This window comes from Lipomyces tetrasporus (assembly GCF_029532465.1).
Source record: "Lipomyces tetrasporus strain NRRL Y-64009 chromosome Unknown POJ06scaffold_10, whole genome shotgun sequence".
Lineage (NCBI taxonomy): Eukaryota > Fungi > Ascomycota > Lipomycetes > Lipomycetales > Lipomycetaceae > Lipomyces > Lipomyces tetrasporus.
The window spans coordinates 653,205-673,804 of NW_026611605.1; the positions used below are offsets into that span (position 1 = coordinate 653,205).

The window sequence follows — 20,600 nt, forward strand, 5'->3', positions numbered from 1 at the left end:
ATTCTATAATCCCGAGAGGTAAATTGTTGGCGAATGGAGGTGTCGGCTGTGTTGGCCACTGGCGAGCGCATCGTTGAAGAGGACAGTATGGTTAAACAACCACCTTTGGCAACTATTCAGCAAGCCGACTACGATGAAGATGCCCGATTCAAGAAAGCAAAGACTGGATTACACCATTTTGGCGCACTAGATACTGGGACCCGGAGTAACGCAGGTGATATGGAAGATGCTGATGGCGAGTTTGAGATTCCCAAGGCTGCGATCAAGAAGAGGAAGCGTAAGGAGAAACGACGGTCAAGGTTGTTCCCTTCGTTCGACGTGGAACCGTCGGCAATTAAGGACAAGATTAATGTTGCTGTAAGTGTTTCCTGTCTTTTTTCCGTCTTTTTGAGAGATTAGTAGTAAAAGATGGTAGTTGTTAACTTTACCTTGTTTTAGGATTTACGAGATTTGGTGTTGTGGATACTTGCCGATGGAGTTGCCCCTAAGTGGTTGAGCATTTACGTGAGTTTGTATTTTTTAATACTTTTCTAACGAAATTATTAACGATTTTAGAACAAACTCGGGATATCGCACATCGCAACCATTCTTGTGCCAGGGTTAACTCCAGACCTCTTCGGCGTCAACCTGGACGCAATTCAACCAGTTTCCACATCTGCAATAGTGTCTAAAATGCCACAAGAATTGTCGTTCATTAGAGATCATTTTGAACATTTGTGGCCTACACGGGCTCCGGGTGATCGCACGAAGTTGTTCTCACCCATGACTGCGTTTATGAACTCGCCGCTAACAAAGGCCGACAAGAATTTCCTGCAAAAGAACGGTGCCGCTAAAAAGAACAGCGTTTACTGCTCGGATAATGTTCCTTTGAAGAATTTCCTTATGTCTGCGGAAGAATTGTTGGATGGGGATTACCCAATTCACTCAGCTACAGTTGTTGCTGACGATGACGACAGAGAGGAGTTAGAAGAGGGCTGGGTTGAGACTGCACCGCGAACCGCAGACCAGACACATGAGAAGAAGGGGACAATCATGGTGCAGAATATTTATAGAGTATATGGCCTCGACTGCGAAATGTGCTTAACCACACATGGATCGGCCCTGGCGAGGGTTACAATTGTTAATTGGAATAGGGAAGTCGTTATGGACGAGTTGGTTTTACCTGACAATCCTATTACGGATTATCTTACGCAGTACTCTGGAATTACTGCTAAAATGCTCGACAACGTTTCAACTACACTCTCGGACGTTCAAAAAAAGTTAACGTCAATTATTTGCTCGGACGACGTTTTGATCGGTCACTCTCTTGAGAATGATTTCAAGGCGCTGAAGCTTCGTCATCCAACTGTCATCGATACATCAGTAATATACCATCACTCCCGCGGTCTGCCATCCAAACCATCGTTAAAGTGGCTTGCACAAAAGTTTCTCAAGAAAGAAATCCAGCAGTTGAAGAATGGCCATGACTCGGCGGAGGACGCGCGGACATGCATTGACCTCGTCAAGTTGAAAATTGAAAAGGGCATGGAGTTCGGAACGTTTATTCCCACCACCGAGCCACTCCTGCGACGACTGGCGCGCTCTGCGGCGAATACTTCGGGAGGTGCGGAGACAAGTAGTCGGAACGGACGTGGTGCGGTCGTTGACTATGGAAATCCCGCACAGTGGCATGGAACCGATGCTCGGACTATTGTTAGTTGTAGAAATGATGATGAGGTCGTGAGTGGTGTAGTGAACTCAATTGGACAACATGACCTTGTATGGGCTAGGCTGCGAGAGGTAGAGTTTAACCGAGGATGGGTCGCATATTATGGTCAAAAGAAAGAGAGACGTGAGAAAGCCGTAGCTGGAAAGTCAGGCGACAATTCCGAGGACACAAACGGCAGTGCCGAAGACACTGATGTGGCAGACGGGAAGGCAAGTCCTACCGATGGCGACTTGCAGAGTTGTCTTATCAACCTCAATAAGAGGCTGAAACAGATTTGGGAAGGCTTGCCACCGGCGACAGCTATGATTGTCATGTCAGGATCCGGCGACCCTCGCGAAATGTCTAGGTTGAACGCCATGCGCACCCAGTTCACAGAAGAGTTCAAGACCAAGAAATGGGACGAAGTCTCAGTCAAATGGACGGATACGGAAAATCAGCAGTTGATCGAAGCTACTAAAGTGGCTAGAGCTGGTGTTAGCTTTATTGCCATTAAGGAGCCGACTGATCATGAATCCTAGTGAATTGTGGACAGAAATCTATTGTTGTATTTTGGATCTTGTACAATATTTTGCGTGCTCTTCATGGAGATGGAGTTTGGGGTTCTTTAAAAAGGTCATCATGACAGGGAACAATGTCGGCATGTATGTAATTTTGTTGCATTCTATCATACAGTAAGTTATATCTCAGCACATCTGCTGCCGTCTGTAATCGTACAAAACATTATTATATCCTAGTCATCAGAATGAACTTGATACAACTAAGTTTTCTTTCTACTCCCTCGTCCGACCCCTGGTCGTCGTCTGGCATCGCTATCATAGTCTACAGCGGCGGTGTTTCGAAGGGACGCGACTTCGGACTTTAGTTGTTCGACTTCATCATGCATTGCCATAATTACTGTTTCCATCTGCGAATAGTTAGTGGGGGCACGCAAACAGATGAGAAATGGGCGTACTATAGCTAGCCGTTGTGCAACGGCATCTGGTTCTGGCTTCAAAATCGCAAAATCAGTGTCCGCAGGTGGTGGCCCATTCGCTGGTTCGTCAGATCCAATTTGGTAGTTTTTCAGTGCAGAGGCGTCGAAAGTGAAGTAATCTCTGATGTGCAATGTTAGAATTGAGTGCCTGAAGGGCCATACTTCAGCAGACGTACCGCAAGTCATCCAGATACCGCGGTGTCGTACGATATATCTTCCCCAACACATGCGTGCAATTAGAGCATGAAAATGAGGCATAGGTGCTTCCTAAATCATGCCCTTCGTGTGAAGTCGACAATTGCTCTGATATCATTATGGTATCTGCGGGTGCAGCTACGCTCATATTTATCAGCGGCTTGATCCCAGTCCAACGTCACATGCAGCACTCACATTGTAATGTAAACGTTCTTAACTCTGGTGTTGCACGCACCCATGTCGTACTATCGGCTACTATCTGAAGACAAGAAAGACATTGAAAGACGATCGCACTTGGGTTAACAGCTACAGCACCTTCCGAAACCTCATTGCCGTTATTATATTTATTACGATAACCGTCGCTATCGCCAGCTCGCGACATATGAGCTCATGAAAGTAGGCCAATTAGGCATAAATCTGAATCGAAACTTGTCGCTAAGTTGGTTTTTGGCCTCGCTATCATGGACTGGGGCGAATCTAAAGACGCGACGCGTCTGATCACTGAGGCAGGGTAAATCTCCCACGTGATAATGCCTAACCCAGCAGACATATCATTCGAGTACTAACATTCGCCTTGAATCGTCCAACTCCGCTTCCTATACCCGCAACGTCATCAACGGTATCAATTATAAATTTGTACTAGTCTTCAGTGTATTTAACAGTCTGAGGAGTTCTACCTCGCTGATCTCTCGTTGGATCATATTCCGATTTGTTTGGCCACAGGACAACAATTATAAATAAGCACCAGGAACTACGGAAAGATGGGCGTTCTAGAAGCGACTATGATAGTGTACGTCTATTACATTCTATGAGGTACTACATGAATAGCGGAAACTTAATACTGAGCTTTAATCAAACAGGATTGACAACTCCGAGTTCATGCGCAATGGAGACTATACTCCTTCACGGTATGAGGCGCAGTCAGACGCTGTGAATCTAATTTTCTCGGCAAAGACAAATTCGAATCCAGAGAGTGCTGTCGGATTAATGACTATGGCTGGAAGAGCGTATGTGATTATTTGGCTGTGAAATTACTCAGGCGTTAACAACTTGCGTGGGAGTGCTGATTGATCCGAGATCGCTAACAACTGTGCAATCTAGACCTGAAGTGTTGGTTACTCTTACAACAGACTTTGGAAAGATCTTAGCGTCGATGGTGCAGACAAAGGTTGACGGTACAGCACATCCCACCACAGCGATACAGGTTGCAGCGGTAAGTCCCTCTTTATCCCACTTCAGATTTATCTGTAGAATGCTAACATTGCATCTCTTCGACCCTAGCTCGCACTTAAGCATCGACAGAACAAGGCCCAGCGCCAGCGGGTGATAGTTTTCGTAGGCAGCCCTGTACTCGATGACGAAAAGGAGTTGGTCAAGCTCGCGAAAAAGATGAAGAAGAATAACATCGCGGTTGATTTCATTAATTTTGGGGAAGATGCGGAAAACGTCGACAAGTTAGAGAAATTTATTTCTAACGTAAAGTCTGGTGACAACAGGTGAGTGATTAGTGTTGCTTGTTAACATGTTTATTTTGCAGGTAGTTGAATTGGGTTATGCTAATTGTATTTAGTCATCTGCTTAATATTCCGGCCGGTCCGCAGTTGCTGTCGGATGTTATTATTTCGTCGCAGATTTTGGCAGACGAGGACGGCTTACCACAAATCAGTGGGACAAGCGCTGGAGGTGCCGTTGCAGGAAGTGATTCCTTCGAGTTTGGGGTGGACCCGAATCTTGATCCTGAGCTTGCTCTGGCTTTACGGATGTCCCTGGAGGAAGAGCGTACACGTCAGGAGAGAGAAAAGAAGGAACGAGATGCCGCCGAGAAGGCAAAGGCTACAGAAGCCATACCAGAGGAGCCAGTCGCTGAAGGAAGTGGTGACGCCGCAAAGAAGGACGAGGAGAAACCCGATGGGAAAGCAGATGGGAAAGCAGATAAGATGGATACAGATTAGACATTACATAGCCAAGAATGGGAGGAGGGTGTTATTGAATGCAATTGCACTTGTTGCCCTTGTCGGGAGCTTGTAAATTATTAGTATTCACTATTCAGAATACACGCACTCATTGCCAAAATTATATTTTACATTATTTTTAATTGTCGCAAATGGTATGATAACGTGCTAGCCCGCCATTTGAGAACAGGCGTAGCGTTTGCAAGAACTAGTTGGGCTCGCGCCGAGTGGGAAGTTTCAGGGTGGGCCAGCTCTTGAGGATGTAAACACTACTCCGTATCAGCGCACGTACCAGTAACTAAACAACTTGCATATACACAACCACGGCATTCAAAATCGCTGAATGAGGTTAATATAGAATGGACGTTCCCCCGAAGTCAGACGACACGGATTTCGACCGTCAGCCTAGTACTCTCCGCAGATTCTTCACCCGCACTTTCTCAAGGCGCAAAATGTCCAAGAAGAAGCTGGACGCGAGCGTCTTCAGCCCGCAAGAACACACCGTTAATCCTACGATATCAACGCCGGAGACGGAATTACCTGTCTTGAGGGCACAGACATCAGAGAATCAGGATAGACAGAGCTCTGATGTGGCCGTTGAAGACTCGACCAGCAAGGCAACGGATCAATCAATGGAGGAGATAAGTGACGGGCTACGCACTCCGCCTTGGTCTTACGTACCCATCCCTGCTGACAGTGTGGCAACAATACTAGCTGGCTCGGAGACTGCGGAATTTGGGTGCTTACGTGTGTTCCGAACCGGTATGGTCTGACAGTATCTCACTGCTAATTGCAACTCATTAGGCCCGAAGAAAATTGGCGGTACTCCGCAATCCCTCAGGGCCAGCAAACTGTCATCTGAGAACACGTCTTGTCGCATTGTCTCGCCGCTCCTTCGCTCTCGGAATGATACACTCAAACCACTGCCTAGAGGCACCGACACCAAATTGGTTAGAGCTGGGTATGGCACAAATCAGGAACGAGGGGCCCAGGTGATGATGATGATGACAACACAACATGGAGATTGGGACGAGTTTATGGATTGCTATGCCAGGGGCCAATATAGTCTTTGCAAACCGCCGCCCCCTCCACGAGGTCGTCCAAATTTCAAGTATTTCGTGCCGCCGATGCCACCGAACGAAGGAAAGAGGCTGACGGAAGTCGCTCAGTACGATGTTACATATAGCTCGGGATTTGCAGAAGCGTGTAGCGACTTAATTGCGACGGCGCGCAAGAGCTTTGGGCTACGAGGCGCCAGTATTTCACTTGTCACTAAAAATGCTCAAGTTATTAAAGCAGAAATCGGACTCAACACCAACATGATCGATAGAAAGGTATCTCTAGAAGGAAATACAATTTTGTCTCTGGAGCCCATTGTCATATGTGATACCTTACTGGACTGGAGGTTCGCAAAGAACCCGCTTGTTACGAACTTTCCGTCGATTGGATTTTGGGCTTCTGCACCGATAATCAGCCCAGCCGGTCACGCTATCGGGGCCTTCAGTATATGGGATGCGTATCCACGCGAAGACCTTACCTTTGTGCAAAGACGACAGCTTCAAAGGTTTGCGGACGCAGCAATGAATGAGATGGAGAGAGACCGTTCACGACTTCTACCTTCTACGGCCGCACAATGCACTGAGGATGTTCCCCAGGATGACCGCGTTAGCATGTATTCGGCAGAGGAATTTGATTGTTCAGATGCACCTAGGTCTAAGAGGAGTGGCAAATGCGAAGTCGTTGAAAAGGTCTCCTCTACGGGCATAAGTATCACGCCGCCATACCGCGGCCGCAGAGTCGCCTATATTAATAAGCGCCGATCTGTTCGAAAGAATCAGGTTCTGACGACGCCGAAAAATCAAGTACAGGACTCGGCTGCTGATTGTCAAGGTCAAAATGAGTACGCATCAGGCCGAGCGGACACAGATAGACATTCAAGTGCCAGTGAGGACTTTCAAGAAGAGCGCTACAGTGCAGGCGAAGACGTGCCCAATTGGCTCTCTGATTATTTCGATAGCCATGGCCAAGCTCGCTATTCGTCCACCGTTTATAAACGGGCCCAACGGCTACTTGACAAAGAGAATCTCCTATTTGCTGGTTTCAGCTCGACCGAGAATATTCCGGGACTGCCACGTAGCCCAAATTTTCCACTAAATCGTCGATCTCCGTTCCGTGAAGTGACAAATACAAACGCAGTCCTTACCATCCTGGCTAAAGTGGCTGCCATAAGTCTTGGTTTAGATGTTGCATATTTCATCGAAGTTGGGAAATCGACAGCATCGGAAGAACATCAGGCCGAACTTGACAGATTGCTGTACGGCGACATTTTGGGATCGCCCGTCCCCGAGGAAGAGGATCCCGTGGATGGAATAAGTCTTTCAAAACGATTGTTAGCGGCATATGGAATCATGCGAGACGATCCTGAATTTGACGCGAAATTGCATTACCGCGCACTGAATTCGCAGTTCGGGCTCGCATATCACAATTCTACGTTCGTATTTTAGTACTTTTCTGTGTATTAGCCGACTAACTTGGCTTGTGAATAGGGAAAAGAGCAGCAGCTACTACGGAATATTGATTCCATTCCGAAGGTATTTTGACAGCACTCGGTCGCTCCGGTCGACCAGCGGTGATAAACTATCAACAGAGCTTCAGTCCGGCAGAAACAGTTCTGCCAGCTCCACATCTGAAAAGATCAGCACTTCAAACCCGGTTCAGCCATGTCCCCCTACCAGTCAATTTGCTTCGCGTGGGTCCAGCAATAAGCACGATCTCGGTATGATAGAAGATTCTAGCAATGCAACACTCATTGCCATCACCCAGGAATTATCTAAGGCCACAGAGGGGTTTGAGAATTTGTCAACATTGGCGAAAAATCAGTCTTACGCGGCAACAGTCCCCCTACAGTCACGGTCTCATACGCCAAATGGTATCAATGTTTCGCTGCCGACTGATACTTCGTTACCAACAGATGTGGCGGTGCCGAGTAGTGGGCCACCTCCTCAAGATCCTCGTCAACCAGAATCAAACAGTGAAGTAACAGCCGAACCAGATGCCAAGGCTTTGGATGTCACAACCACATCTCCAATGACTGCATCTCCGCGCTCTGTCCGATTGCGACTTCCGGTGCAGCCAGAGAGTGGAGAGGGCCCGGCTAGTGCAGATTCAGCTTCCACGGTATATTCAAACCAGACTTCGCAGTCGACCACGGATAGGAGCACACCAGCGACGAGCATCAATGTGTCGCCATCCGAGGTTGCCAAGCCGGTGCCGGTTGCAGTGTTGCCGACGCCGAATCGTGGGGTAGAGCAAGACGACATTCCAATTATTCTCCGCCCTAAAAGTATCGATTCGCGGATGAATATGAGTAATCAGGCGAGCACTATCGCGAAGAAACGCATTAAACTGACAATTGATACAACGGGCAATAAGCATGTCACAGGTAGCCAAGCAGTGCACAAAACAAGTATGGCAATGGTGGATATTCACTGTCAATCAAATGTTTCCAGATCATATTATACCAGTGCCGTTGCGACTACTGGGTCCTCGTCATATCTGACTAGTGGCGAAGAAGATGAGAATAGGGATGCTGATGCTGACGCTGTTATCGCGAAGTTCCCGTGTGACGGTGGCGTAGTTTTTGGGGGATTTTCTGCTGCAAAGAAAGAATATTCGCAAAGCGATATGGAGTTTATTGATAAATTCAAGGCCCTTGTCAACGAGGGTATTGAGTGGATTCGTTAATATTTTGACTGTGCGGTGTTTAGGTATATATTTTGACGCGTTTATTGTGTCCTAGGTGGTTATGCATTACAACATGATGAAAAATTCGACAAGAATAAATACAGTGAGAAATCATAATTTACAATAAACCTATAATACAACGACTGAAATCAGGCCTTGTAAAGAAGCAGTCAATATCGGAGTACTTAGTAGTCTAATACCGGCGTGTCCAAGTCCATGTAGCTAGTCAACCTGCGGCCACGTGGGTCAGGAGCTTGCCGGTCTCGGTCTCGGTCTCGATCTCGGTCTCGGTCTCTACCTCGATCGCGGTCGCGGTCGCGGTCGTGATCTCTGCGACGGTCGCTGTCCCAGCCTCTTTCGAGACGACCGTGGTCTTTTTCCCATTCGTAATCACGAGGCGATTGTCGGTAGTCACCACGGTCCCGGTAGTCTCGGCGCCCAGAATTGAAATCATGATGTTGTGGACTTCGCGAACGTCGTCGCCATTTGTCACTACCATTACGGGCGTTATGTGACGGCGCAAGGCTCATTGGCGATGCTTGATGCCTTGCGGTACCGTACTTTGTCTCTGCCACGTCGTTTTGACCGTATGCGAATGGATCGGCTTGGAAGTAACCGTTTGCCGGGATGCCACGACCATGTTGGCCACTCAAGGGTACTAATTGCGGATAAGCAATGGGTAGACCCGCGAAAGTCACAACTGTAGTTGCTGCCGCTGCAGATTCAGAACTACCAGAATTTTGAGTTGCATTTGGCGCTGCATTCTCCTGGGTGTTGGCATCTAAGTCTGTAGCTACAGCCTGATACGGGAGATTACCTTCCGGCTTAGGCGGTAACAGCCGACAAGGATCAAGCACGTAGCCATTAAGTAACGCGTTTTCCTGTTCCAGATTCTCGATGAACTCGGGATGCCGTTTCTCGATATGTTTCCGTACGAAATCCTCGCCCTTGAAAAGCTTAGTGCAAGTGCCGACTTTGCATCGGAACTTGCCTTCGTCTTCTTGCTTGATATGGGCGGTTATCTCCGCCTGAACTGTGTCCTTTAACGGTCGTCCACCCAACTTCTTAAGGTCGCCGGAGGCTGGATTGAGAAATAGTGCAAATCGGTCGGTCCACGATTTTATCCAGTTCTGCGCACGAATATCAGGGTATGTATAGTTCCGCTTGGTAAGTTCATCCGCGTCTGGAGGGGGTTGTAACCGTCGAAGATGGCCGGCCGGGCATTTCTTGCTTAGGTCACAAATAGAATCGCAGCTGACGATGCAATAATAACAAAATGAGAAAACTTGACGGAGATAAAGGATCGTCAGGTCGAGCTCCTTCTTGATGACTTCCTTCTGCAGCTTATCACCGTCGTCTTCCTCTACAACCATTCCTTCCTCCTCTTGATCTTCCACTTCAGCATTCTTCGCTGCCACGAGCTCGTTGTATTTCTTCGTAGCGATTTGCCTGGCATGTTCACGGATTTTGTCGATAACCTCAAATTCCGGATTCTCAAATTCCGACTCGTATTTCCTCGCAGCTTTGTAAGAATTCTCATGGTCCTTCCGTAGGTACTCATCGGATGATAAATATGGGTACAAATATTTCCTCTTCATTGGTCGAACCATAGCGTGGACGCCTACATGCATTGTGAAATCACCCGCGACATCGTCGTGAATATTCTGGCCCTCAAGCTGCTCTATACTTCTTTCCAAGTCGTTCTCAGACGAAAGCATAACCCATCCGATTCTATGGAACCGCTTAAGGGGATTCGCATCTGACAGGGAGAGGAATTGGTAACCAGGAATATCTTTGACCAATTCGACTAGCTGATTGCGAGATATATGTGGGGCAATCGTCTTTATAAGAAGAACTTTTTTGGCGTCGCCACTAGAAGGTGAAGTATTTGCTGGTTCGTCAACAGCCATCTCATCGTCATCGGCAAGGTGTGCAGGGGCATCGGCTTCATCTTCGACGTCTTCGGTCTTTGTTGCGTCTATTGGCTCAGTAGATTGTCCTTCCTTATCGTCAAACGTGTTTTCTGTTTTGGCGAAGTTATGTATTGGCAGTTGGGCTGCACCACGGTCAGTATACTTGACGATCAAGACAAATTAGCCATAAACAAACTCACGTCTGTCGGATTCTAGTGTGAACTCATCGAATTTTCCAGCCGCAAAGTCCAGCATAAATTCCCTGAAGCACAACTTACGATACTCGATTATACTGTCTAAGGTCTGCTTGGCTACAGCAGGATCATACTTCTCTTTGAACCACTGCTCATCTTTGTGCTGCACCACAAAACCACGCGCCAACCGAGCATACAAATCGTATTTGTATTCCTCGTACTTCATCGCAAGTTCATCCTTGTTCGGAGCCTCCGCACCCGCTGGCTCTATCTGCTGGTACCATTCGGCAAACTGATGAAATGGCACTTGGAAGGCGAGTGTGTGTGGATCTTGGTATTTTGGTCGCGGATGAGAGTCGTCAGATTTAGGAGCTGGATAGCCGGAAGAGCCTGCAAGACTCCGATAGCGATCTGTTCGATGAGTGGGTGTATAGTAGTCGCCATCACGGTTTGTGCCGCGGGCCGCAGGAGCATAGCGGTCGATTTGCGGCGTGCGATTCATGGGTAGATGCGAGTGCCTTCTATGAGCAGTTAGTAATGCGGCACGAAAGATCACGGTCTCTTCGCTTGAAAACAGTAAGATGTAGAAGTTTGAGTCTACTGGCAAATGCGATTAGATCGATGAGGCGGTACCGAGGTTGACCAAGACATGGCAACAACAGATTCCACGCGGCACTTAACGCCAGGCAAAAAAAAAAGTATAACTTGTGAGGAGATGAAAGAGCAAAATACTAAAGAGTAGATGCGATTACAGTCACCTGAGTGTCGATTCGCTCATTCCAGATCCATTGGGTCAATTGAGAGGAAGACTTGGAGATCAAGGGATAAATGCGAGATATAGAGAAAACTGAAGTTAAACTGACCGTTAGCCAATATAATCTAGATCAATTGAAATTGGGATGAATATAAGGCATAGAATTGTCCGATCATGTTATTGTCGCTGTGATAATTAGTGGATCAAACAATCCATTCAGAAATTCATGGCCAGTCACGTAAAAGACCACAACGAACCATTAGCTGCTATGATGGTGATGCTCTCACGTAACAACACATTAATAAAATCTAACCCTATCTGTTTTCTACGCCCCATAATATTACTCGATGTGAGGGTTAGGGTACTAACCTACCAAGACAGAAATAGTGGATTCGGTCCCAATCTTCTCCCTTCCCAAATTGAAACTCAATAGTCATTGTTAGGACGAATAATTCCCTTACTTTAGAGTCGTTGTGAGTCGCTTGCCGTATTTTTGACAGGTTGGAAGGGCTGGTTAGTTCGCAATCAAGCAATTCTAAGATATGCCATCATTTTTATCTACCGCTACTGCATACTACTGTTAGTTGACGTCTGCCTTCAATCACGGAGCTATGCAAGCGACGAGGAGCCATTTTGCCAGTGAAATGACATAACTGTAAAAGTCTAATCACCTCGAGTTTCCTGGCCAGGACCCTTACATACATATGAGTCACTTTGAGATGATGAGCCGAAGCAACTTGTATTTACATATCTTGCCTGCATAGGTATATGTGTTTGTTCTAAGAGAATTCATCAACCAACCCCAAACGACCCACTATAGCCGAGTGCAGCACTTTCGCATGCTGCTGCACATGCTAACGATCAACTGCTGTCGCCGGCTCTGGGTTGCAGACATTGTAACTTCGGAAGTTTGGCCATAATGTTCATGAGTAAATGGACTTCCAGTTGAGCAGACCTCAAGTCCGCTTATGATTGGGCAATGTTTAATTACCCAGCTGGTGGAGTCATTCGGATATGAGAGCAACGCCAGATTAGAATTAGCATTAGCAGTAGATTATATTGACTACCGAGGACATTATAAGTCATACTCTGTATCAAGCTTATGAAGCGATAGGCAGTTTTGGGATAGGAATTATCACATCACCGGCGGCGTACTTGAGGAGCAAGCGCATACCAGTGCGACAGATATGTTAGGCAGCCCACGTGGGCCGTAGTGGCGCAAGTGCGACAACGCTGCGCGCATGAACTAGCTCCGGGTGCGGGCTCGACGCTGCCGCCTTGGTGCCTGTTTGCATTTTCGCTCTGGCTTTCAGCTGTCCGTAGAGTCAAACCCAAGACTCGAGCCGCTCTACACTTCTTCGCGATTCTCTGGGACAATAATTGATACCTGGCGCAGTCGACGCAATCGCAATCGTCATCTGGCTTCTGGCTTCTGGTTTTGTCTGCCGGCTCGCCCTCACTAAGGGCCTTGCGATACTCAATTCTGCCGAAGATATCTTGTTGGTGGAGCCGTCGATTCGTAACATGTACGCGCAGCATCAGCAACAGCAGCGGCACTTCGCCCAGCCGCCGTCCGGGCTGTCATATGCTACCGGCAGCCAGATCCAGGGCATACCGACAATGCTCAATCAGAATGCAGCCTCTGTCGCGAGTGCCCAGCAATTCGCAGTCGCCCTGCACCAGCAGCAACAACAGCAACACCAACAACAGCAACACCAGCAGCAACGACAGCAACACCAGCAGCAGCAACACCAGCAGCAACAGCAACAGCACATGCAACATCCCCAACATAACCAGGCAGGTCACATGCAGCAGCAGCTACCGCTCGATCTAATGCCCGAAGACGAGGACGACGATCTCGACGAAGAGCTCAGTCGTCGTGAGCAAGATGAACGGCTCTACGACACATCGCCGACGTCGTCGCTGCCATCCCCGCTGCACGGTGGTCCCACGGCTATCAATCATACTGCTCAGTCACAGATTCCTGAACCGCAAGTCCAGCATCCGCCGTCAGACGAGAGCGACCAGCCGCTGTATGTCAATGCGAAGCAATATCACCGGATCCTCAAGCGGCGACTCGCGCGGGCCAAGCTCGAGGAATCCTTGAAGATTAGCAAAGGCCGACGTCCATACTTGCACGAGAGCAGGCATAAGCACGCGATGCGCCGGCCACGAGGGCAGGGCGGCCGATTCTTGACGGCCGCCGAGGTTGCCGAGAAAGAGCGAGAGGAACAGCGGCTGCGAGAAGAACAGGCTCGGGCTACCGGTGATGGCAATAGCTCGGTCGACGGATTTGCTACCAATGGCGAAACCGGTGAACCCGGTGAAAACGTCGACCATGGCGTGCCGAAGAACGAGCCGAACGTATTTGTCGTCAATATCGAGAATGGAGGGAGTGGGTTAGGATTAAACGATGTTGTGCGAGGTCCGGTGATAACGGAATGATACAAAGATAAATATCATATGTTTACTGCTATTTCTTTCACGAACATTACCAGTTGCGGACGTGTGCGCGGTGTATAGGTTTTTGTTTACTTCTTGGTTTACTCAGGTTAATGTTTTGCATAGACTTAAAAATTGTTGTCTGCTTAATATGGTTACAGTGTTATTGTCTAAACCGTTAGCTTTTCTTCTCTACCTTTGGTGCTAGTATTATGTTTTACTTTGTCATCTGCGGATTGCAATTGTATTTGTAAGTTATTGTGTTTACTCAGGTCAGTTTTAGACAAGTGTTCCTTTATGTATCGCTTTGGTTACTAATGCCTTCTTTGTGTTACTTGCTTTGCTTGTCTATTTGAGTTAGTTATGATACATTGTTGGTTTCAATCAATTCTACATCACCAAATGAGTCCAATAACTGTCCCCGCATCGTTCCGACAGACCGATAGCATATGATCTGCCATAAACAATCAATATCTGCAGCCGCGTCATAAACCGTTGGATATAATATTATCACGGAGACATCTGTTAATTATTGTCTCGGCAGTGAGCTTAACTTCACCAACTGCTAAGGTTAGGGTAGCTGTTACCTTTCTCGGGACCGTCATGTTCTCGGCTCGAATCGTAGTATTATTCTATTGGAGCAGTTTAGTATTGTTCTCGAATAAATCATCGACATAGTGCCGGCGTATGAAGTCCAATATATCATGATCGTCAATATAGCACGACATATTTTATTCTCGATTGCGTAACTCGTCATGTCGTCCACCGATCCCACAGCACAGATCCCGGCTCCCCCAGCCTTACAAGCACAAGAAGATCGACTTCGGCAGGTAATTGAAACGCTGATTGAGCTCGCTATCGGTGTGCACGACTATGAATCGGTCGCGCAGAGCAAGGACGCCGTGATAGCGCGGGTCAATCTGCTCACCTCGCAGCTGTCCGAGCTCGCGAGCACCGCCAAAGAATCGGTTTCCGATGTGCTCGTGCCGCGGGAAATAGTCCAATATATTGAAGACGGACGTAATCCGAATGTTTATACGCGTGAATTTGTGGAGTTGCTGGTTAAGCAGAATCAGTTTGTCAATGGCAAAATGCGGGCTATGAGAGATTTCCGGGACGTACTGGCGGAGCAGATCCGTGAGACCTATCCGGAGTTGTCGAATGAAGTTGATGTAGTCTTACAGAATACGGGACCAAGCTACCCGCCAATTCTGACAGAAGAGACGAAGGCTGAGGAACAAAATAGTGAAGGCAAATTGTAAATTTTGCCAACGACATGACTATCCGGCGTTTTGTGGGTTCTTTGGCTTGTGTAATATAATATAGAAGATCTATGACTCTAAGTTATGTACAAAGTCTATGCGTAATAATATACAGGATATGATACATCTAATTGACAATTGAAAAGTTCTGAAACGGACTTTCGTTTAGCTTTTTGTCAGTCATCATGCCTGCAAGTTTAACCTGATAACCACGAACTCTAGGACCACCACCAGGCGTGACCCCTTCCAGCTGTGGAATATATTTTCTCCGAAACTCCGCAGCAATCTCGATGAATTTGTCGTCTTTGATTGCGTCTCGTATGGCTCGCATGAATCGATTAACAGTGTGGATATTGTGGATCTGCAAAAGTGTCCAGGCTAGCATCTCCTTTGCTGCCAATAAATGTGCAACGTATGCCCGGTGATGGTACTTGCATGTGTAGCACTCGCATTCGTCGCTTAGCGGGCTCAGGTCTGTGGCATATACATCATTCTCCCACAGACTGATCCCGATAGCGACTTTCTCGCCAGGCCGAGACATCGGATTACCACTGATCGCAAACGTAAAAGCAATGCCAGCATCGGTCGTGGCAGTAATCCAATCACCGCAAACTAGATCGTGGCCACGTTCAACGGCTGCAATTACATCATGCGGCCCACTCTGATACCCGAGGTTTAGTCGAAGAACATCACGGACTCCGCTCGGTAATATTCCAAAGTCTACTGTTCGAGACGAGGTCAGCGTCGTATCATGTGCCGGATCACACGCCGGCGCCCGTGCGACGGGCTCATACGACTCTGGTATGAATGGTGACGCTAGCTCCAACACATTTAGCCCGTCTATTCTCCGTTTTACATTTCCATCAGTAACAGCTGTAGCTTGCTCGACTTTGAGAATCGAGTCAAGGTAAGGCGCTTGCTCCAAGACAGAAATACCGGGAAGTAACGGGACGATAACCGCGTTCTGAGCTGCAAACTTCTTCAGCGTTGACACGCTCCAAAGCTCGTTCCGAGTAACCATCTTGCGGACTCTGTTCCCGCCGATGTGCTTCCACGGCTTACTCGCGCGCGTAGCGTCCACTGAGTTTATCGGGGAGATCAAGAGCGGCAAATCAACCGGTGCGACAATAACTGTGTCCTCGTCCTTTAGCTGCGACACTAGTGTGAAATAATCGCTGATGGGCAACTGTCGGAAGCCATCGTTCGTCACTATTGACACAGTATTTTCCGAGTTTGGCTGCGACGTAGGAACCGGACATGAGCGGCGGGGCGAGAGGAAAATCGGGACTTGCTGCGTGGGATTTGCAAGAGGTGGCAGCAACGAAATGTAATCTCGAATCTTACGTTTCGATTGCGCGACCGGAGACTTCAAACCAGTCTTATCCACAACTGGTGCCCTCATCAGTATCTTTCTCAATTGCTTATCCTTGCACACACATCTTACAATCTTCAAGACTAACAAACACGGCAGGAATATCAACGTGTTTCCGCGCAATGTCTGGTGTGATGTGCGGTATCGTTCCCCGAGACGTAGGCAGTATGAAGTTCGGTGTCGGAATGGCCGAAACATTCGATTTTCCCGGGCGGGAGACTGCTGAGGGTGAAAATAAACCTAGCCGCGCGAGCGTGTGCGCTTGCGTGTGGAGAATGCGAAAGGCTGGCAGAGGAACGACTGACGGCGGCGGTGCGCTAGCCATATGCGTATTGTTTAACAACAAAGGAACGGAAATTTAGTAAACTAGAACATCCACCGTAAGGAAGTTGGACGATTCACGAGGAACAGATGCTGGAGAACAGATAAGGTGAATTTTTATTGACGAAGCCACGGACGCGCCATGCCCCTGAAACTTTGTTTTGCTGTAATGTTCATATACGCCTGGTCGAACCATTAGCTGATCTTACCAGACAATGGTCATTAAGCAATACATGTCAAAAATTTACACAAGTATCAGCCTTGTCCAACCAGCTAGTATCAAATATACAATAAAACTCCTAATACAGATCTACCTTAATGCACATAGCTTTAATACAAACTCGCTTGTCGCTTGATCCATTGCAATTTCACCATTTTATCGTCCTTGACCCTGCAGTGGCCTTCCTTGCGGCTGCTGAGGCGGTGGCGGTTGCTATATCTCAAGAGTTAGCAGTCTGTGTCGGCAATAAATACGGAAGCATTGAACGTACCTGAGCCATAACCGTACTCAACAACGCATGGCCAAATTTCCCGGTAATGGCTTCGCACTCCGCCAAAAACACCCGATTGAGATTGTAAAAGCTAGCGAATGTCGCCGGATCCGCAAATGCGTTCAAATCCCGTCGCACATTGATAATTCGCACAGTTCTGACCTGCGTAATATCCGCGGCCGCCATAATCAAGTCCGAGATATCGAGAATAGTGTCCATCGACGACGTAATGTCCAACAGTAACTTTTGATGCATCGACAGTCGTCGCAATAGCTCGGATATTCCAGTAAAAATGTCGACCAGCATGTCTTCGAATTCCGGGGGTCGCATGTCCCGTAGCATCCGCTCTAGTGTAGCGGATTTCTGAGCTGTAGTTGATGTGCGTCCGGTGGCACTGCTAGCAACCGATGCCGCGTCATCGTTGGTATTTGTTGGCAGATTTCGTTTTATAAGATTCTTAACCTCACGCATAATCGCGTCTCTATACCGCTGTACGCCAGACTCCACCGCTCCAATTTTCGCAAGATTTTCTAGACGTGAGCGAACATCCGGTTTTAATTTCTCCGGGATATTCATGTACGATGTATTGATCGGGGGTGGCGCAGATCCAGACGGGGTAATTGACACCCCGCTTCCTAATTTAACCTTGGAATTTGTGTATGTTCGGCTCAGACGATCCAGAGTCTCTTGGGTGGGAACCGATGAAATATGTCGGCGCATATCCTCGAGGAGACAGCTAGTGAACTGAATCTGATACTCGTTCGCTACACGTACACGCAGGGCTCGAAGCTGATCCCGAATCGAATCCACTGCTGGAACTGTTGAAAGGTCAGATAACGGAAACTTCCAGCCACGGCATTCCTCCTTCTCTGTTTGAAGCTCAGCTAGCTCGATCTTCGCTTCAATAATCTTGTCAACCTTAAACGTAGCATTCCAGCACCCGTCTGGATCGCCTGCCCGCCATATCCCTTCGGCGTCTTTGGCCGCGTCTGATGCCAGAGCCAATTGAGCAACGGCCTGCTCCAGCCTTGCAACATTTTCCCTTCGCTTCTGTAAACGGACAATCTCAAGACCAACCTCGGCCTGCTCTTTGTCAACACGACGAAGGTCCTCTCGTAGGCCAGCTATTTTGTCGACCGCATTCGCTGTCTCAGTGTGCAAGTTCCGCAGGTCCCCCAACGCTGCAAAGAACGACGGTGACGCTTTCGAGATCTCGTCGATTAGATGCACTTCCACAGTGTCTAAGTACCACGACAACTTCTCTTGCAAAATAGCATTATTTGCCAGCGACTTTCTAGTAGACGATGGCTGTGCTCCCAGCTGGGTTACTAGTGTCGCAGATGATGACGCCGGGGTTGAGGAACCGGGGGTTGTTGCAGGCTGCGGTGTTGAAGACGCCAGTATGTCCGACCGCTCTGAAACAACGTCAAAAATACGCGGATTCTCGAGCTTGAAATTTTGTTCAAAGTAAACTCGTGGAATTGTCGATAGTGGTGTTAAAGCAATGGACTTTTGCCGTCGGGAGCGTCGCTGCCGGTCGGGTGGTCGGTCGTCTAGTGATCTTCGGGATGAAGGACCGGATGATCCTCCGACGTACTTCATTAACCGTGATTCGAGAACGTCAATGAATGAGGACGTAGCGAACGTTGATGCAAGTGAATCGGTTCTTGCTGGAACATTTGGTCTCGCTGGTGGAGGCGGCGCTAGGCTGACACTTTCTGCCGTATCGGCGTTTATCCCACGTAGATGATTGTATCGTCCAAACTCTGATGAGACACTGTTGAAGTATGGCTCGAAATCTTCTGGAGCTATGATGTTCACGTTTGTAAGAACGACTGGCGGAATATCCCAAGCATTTGGTGTACGTGACGAATTAGCTAGTCCCTGTGGGGAGTTCAGAATCGTCGAGATGGCTAATTCATTAGCAACGAGACTTTGGGTTGTCCATTGACGGAAACTTACCATTCGTCCCAATACTGCTTTGGTTAAATCCAAGCGTGGACAAATCCCTTCGTAGACTGAACAGCGAACTACCATTACTGCTAGACGCTCTGCGTCCATCATCACTGCCAGTACTTAGGGATCCAGTGTACTGCACAGCGAGATTCAGATGAGACGGCGATATTAACGACTGGGTTGGCGAGAATGATGCAGAATCGAATGAGACCGATGACAAGGTCGGCGACGCAGGTACCTCAACAGACAGGCCCTCTGAGCTTGGTTGGCTAGCGCCGTTGTCAGGAACTGTGCCATTGTCATCGGCAGGGGCGTCGACGCTGATTCGAACAACACCGTAACCACTGTTGTCGCTGGCAGGTTTAGGAGACTTGTCAGATGATTCGCAGACATTTCGAGTGTCATTATTCGCAGCCGCAGAAGTACTGTCATTCAAGCCATGTCCATTATCATTTAGCTCATTGCGGTCCAGACTTCCCCCTCTTGATCCAGTTGTCTCCTCTGCCACTGCTGTCGCCGAGTGGCCGTTTGTCTTCAGGTCGACGCTCTGCGACCCAGACGACAACGAGGCCATATGCCGCAATCACAGAACTCAGTATGTGTGATTGAATGGCACTACTTGTTGAAGCAGTATTGCTGGACAACTCCGTGGGTTATATGTGTACACTTGGGCAACTCACCTGGGTCTTTTGTCGAGACGTCGATGACAGTCAACCCTGCAGCATGTGGCGGTGCTAGGACAACGGTGTGGCGCAGAAAGCCGCAGGACATGGCGTGCAAATTATCTGGGGGCGGTCGGTCTATATCCTGGCTAACATTTTGTAGTTATTCAATTGAATTATCTGAGGCGGTCTTTAAATTTTGGCCATTTTTATTCAATTGAATTGGCTCGTAGACCGCCAGAAAAAGTTCAGTTCTCGCGTCTGCACAATCCTTTCTTGCAATCACAGTCCTGGGCCGGGATAACCACCAACAATCTCAAATGCCGCAACGCACAGTCTGCAAATGATCCGGCAAGAACGACACCATATGATAACTAACGAACAACATCCCAGATCGTGATGGACTGCCGAACGAAGCGAAGTAAAATGTTTTGCAGGTTATGCTCTGAGGGAACTACGATCTATTGCAGAGCTGACACAGCACCGGGCTGCAATATTGGGCGACGCCATTGCGCCGGCACCACATACGTGCTAAGCCCTGTGGCGAGCGATTCATACTGCTGATTCTGGCACACTTAAAACGACACAAGATGACAAGCGCGTGGATATGAGACTTATTCACAATAACTACGTGGGCACGTTCCTGAGCGTACTAGTTCCT

At 48.1% G+C, this 20,600-nt stretch overlaps 9 protein-coding genes across 9 annotated transcripts; 5 read left to right on the plus strand and 4 right to left on the minus strand.

The window, feature by feature from the left end:
* Positions 1-33: 33 nt before the first annotated feature.
* On the plus strand, positions 34-2,226 carry POJ06DRAFT_270710 (uncharacterized protein; the record flags this gene model as incomplete). The annotated part of the gene is made up of 3 exons (XM_056189456.1): positions 34-357; positions 439-504; positions 556-2,226. The coding sequence occupies 3 exons, from the start codon at positions 34-36 to the stop codon at positions 2,224-2,226; spliced, it is 2,061 nt and encodes a 686-aa protein (XP_056041345.1).
* Positions 2,227-2,345: 119 nt separating this feature from the next.
* POJ06DRAFT_24768 (yippee zinc-binding/DNA-binding /Mis18, centromere assembly-domain-containing protein) lies at positions 2,346-3,335 on the minus strand. Its single transcript, XM_056186927.1, has 4 exons — positions 3,072-3,335; positions 2,858-3,014; positions 2,661-2,802; positions 2,346-2,612 (listed from the first exon to the last, which is right to left on the minus strand). Exons 1-4 carry the CDS (start codon positions 3,256-3,258, stop codon positions 2,466-2,468), a joined length of 633 nt encoding a protein of 210 aa, XP_056041346.1. The 5' UTR covers positions 3,259-3,335; the 3' UTR covers positions 2,346-2,465.
* A 122-nt stretch (positions 3,336-3,457) lies between these two features.
* On the plus strand, positions 3,458-4,965 carry POJ06DRAFT_260416 (uncharacterized protein). Its single transcript, XM_056188484.1, has 6 exons — positions 3,458-3,495; positions 3,548-3,666; positions 3,737-3,883; positions 3,978-4,089; positions 4,158-4,372; positions 4,447-4,965. The coding sequence occupies exons 2-6, from the start codon at positions 3,638-3,640 to the stop codon at positions 4,826-4,828; spliced, it is 885 nt and encodes a 294-aa protein (XP_056041347.1). The 5' UTR covers positions 3,458-3,495; positions 3,548-3,637; the 3' UTR covers positions 4,829-4,965.
* Positions 4,966-5,712: 747 nt separating this feature from the next.
* On the plus strand, positions 5,713-7,364 carry POJ06DRAFT_24805 (uncharacterized protein). The gene has a single exon (XM_056186980.1). The coding sequence runs from the start codon at positions 5,824-5,826 to the stop codon at positions 7,330-7,332; it is 1,509 nt and encodes a 502-aa protein (XP_056041348.1). The 5' UTR covers positions 5,713-5,823; the 3' UTR covers positions 7,333-7,364.
* Positions 7,365-8,757: 1,393 nt separating this feature from the next.
* Positions 8,758-11,181, minus strand: POJ06DRAFT_201728 (uncharacterized protein; the record flags this gene model as incomplete). The annotated part of the gene is made up of 2 exons (XM_056185249.1): positions 8,758-10,444; positions 10,682-11,181. 2 exons carry the CDS (start codon positions 11,179-11,181, stop codon positions 8,758-8,760), a joined length of 2,187 nt encoding a protein of 728 aa, XP_056041349.1.
* Positions 11,182-12,757: 1,576 nt separating this feature from the next.
* Positions 12,758-14,057, plus strand: POJ06DRAFT_24878 (CCAAT-binding transcription factor (CBF-B/NF-YA) subunit B-domain-containing protein). The gene has a single exon (XM_056187078.1). The coding sequence runs from the start codon at positions 12,958-12,960 to the stop codon at positions 13,876-13,878; it is 921 nt and encodes a 306-aa protein (XP_056041350.1). The 5' UTR covers positions 12,758-12,957; the 3' UTR covers positions 13,879-14,057.
* Positions 14,058-14,454: 397 nt separating this feature from the next.
* On the plus strand, positions 14,455-15,256 carry POJ06DRAFT_260429 (transcription factor subunit Med10 of mediator complex-domain-containing protein). The gene has a single exon (XM_056188485.1). The coding sequence runs from the start codon at positions 14,631-14,633 to the stop codon at positions 15,135-15,137; it is 507 nt and encodes a 168-aa protein (XP_056041351.1). The 5' UTR covers positions 14,455-14,630; the 3' UTR covers positions 15,138-15,256.
* POJ06DRAFT_260430 (uncharacterized protein) lies at positions 15,257-16,913 on the minus strand. Its single transcript, XM_056188486.1, has 2 exons — positions 16,582-16,913; positions 15,257-16,526 (listed from the first exon to the last, which is right to left on the minus strand). Exons 1-2 carry the CDS (start codon positions 16,832-16,834, stop codon positions 15,265-15,267), a joined length of 1,515 nt encoding a protein of 504 aa, XP_056041352.1. The 5' UTR covers positions 16,835-16,913; the 3' UTR covers positions 15,257-15,264.
* POJ06DRAFT_303368 (uncharacterized protein) lies at positions 16,914-20,046 on the minus strand. The gene is made up of 3 exons (XM_056190801.1): positions 19,284-20,046; positions 17,322-19,234; positions 16,914-17,263 (listed from the first exon to the last, which is right to left on the minus strand). The coding sequence occupies exons 1-3, from the start codon at positions 19,849-19,851 to the stop codon at positions 17,207-17,209; spliced, it is 2,538 nt and encodes an 845-aa protein (XP_056041353.1). The 5' UTR covers positions 19,852-20,046; the 3' UTR covers positions 16,914-17,206.
* Between the last annotated feature and the right edge of the window lie 554 nt (positions 20,047-20,600).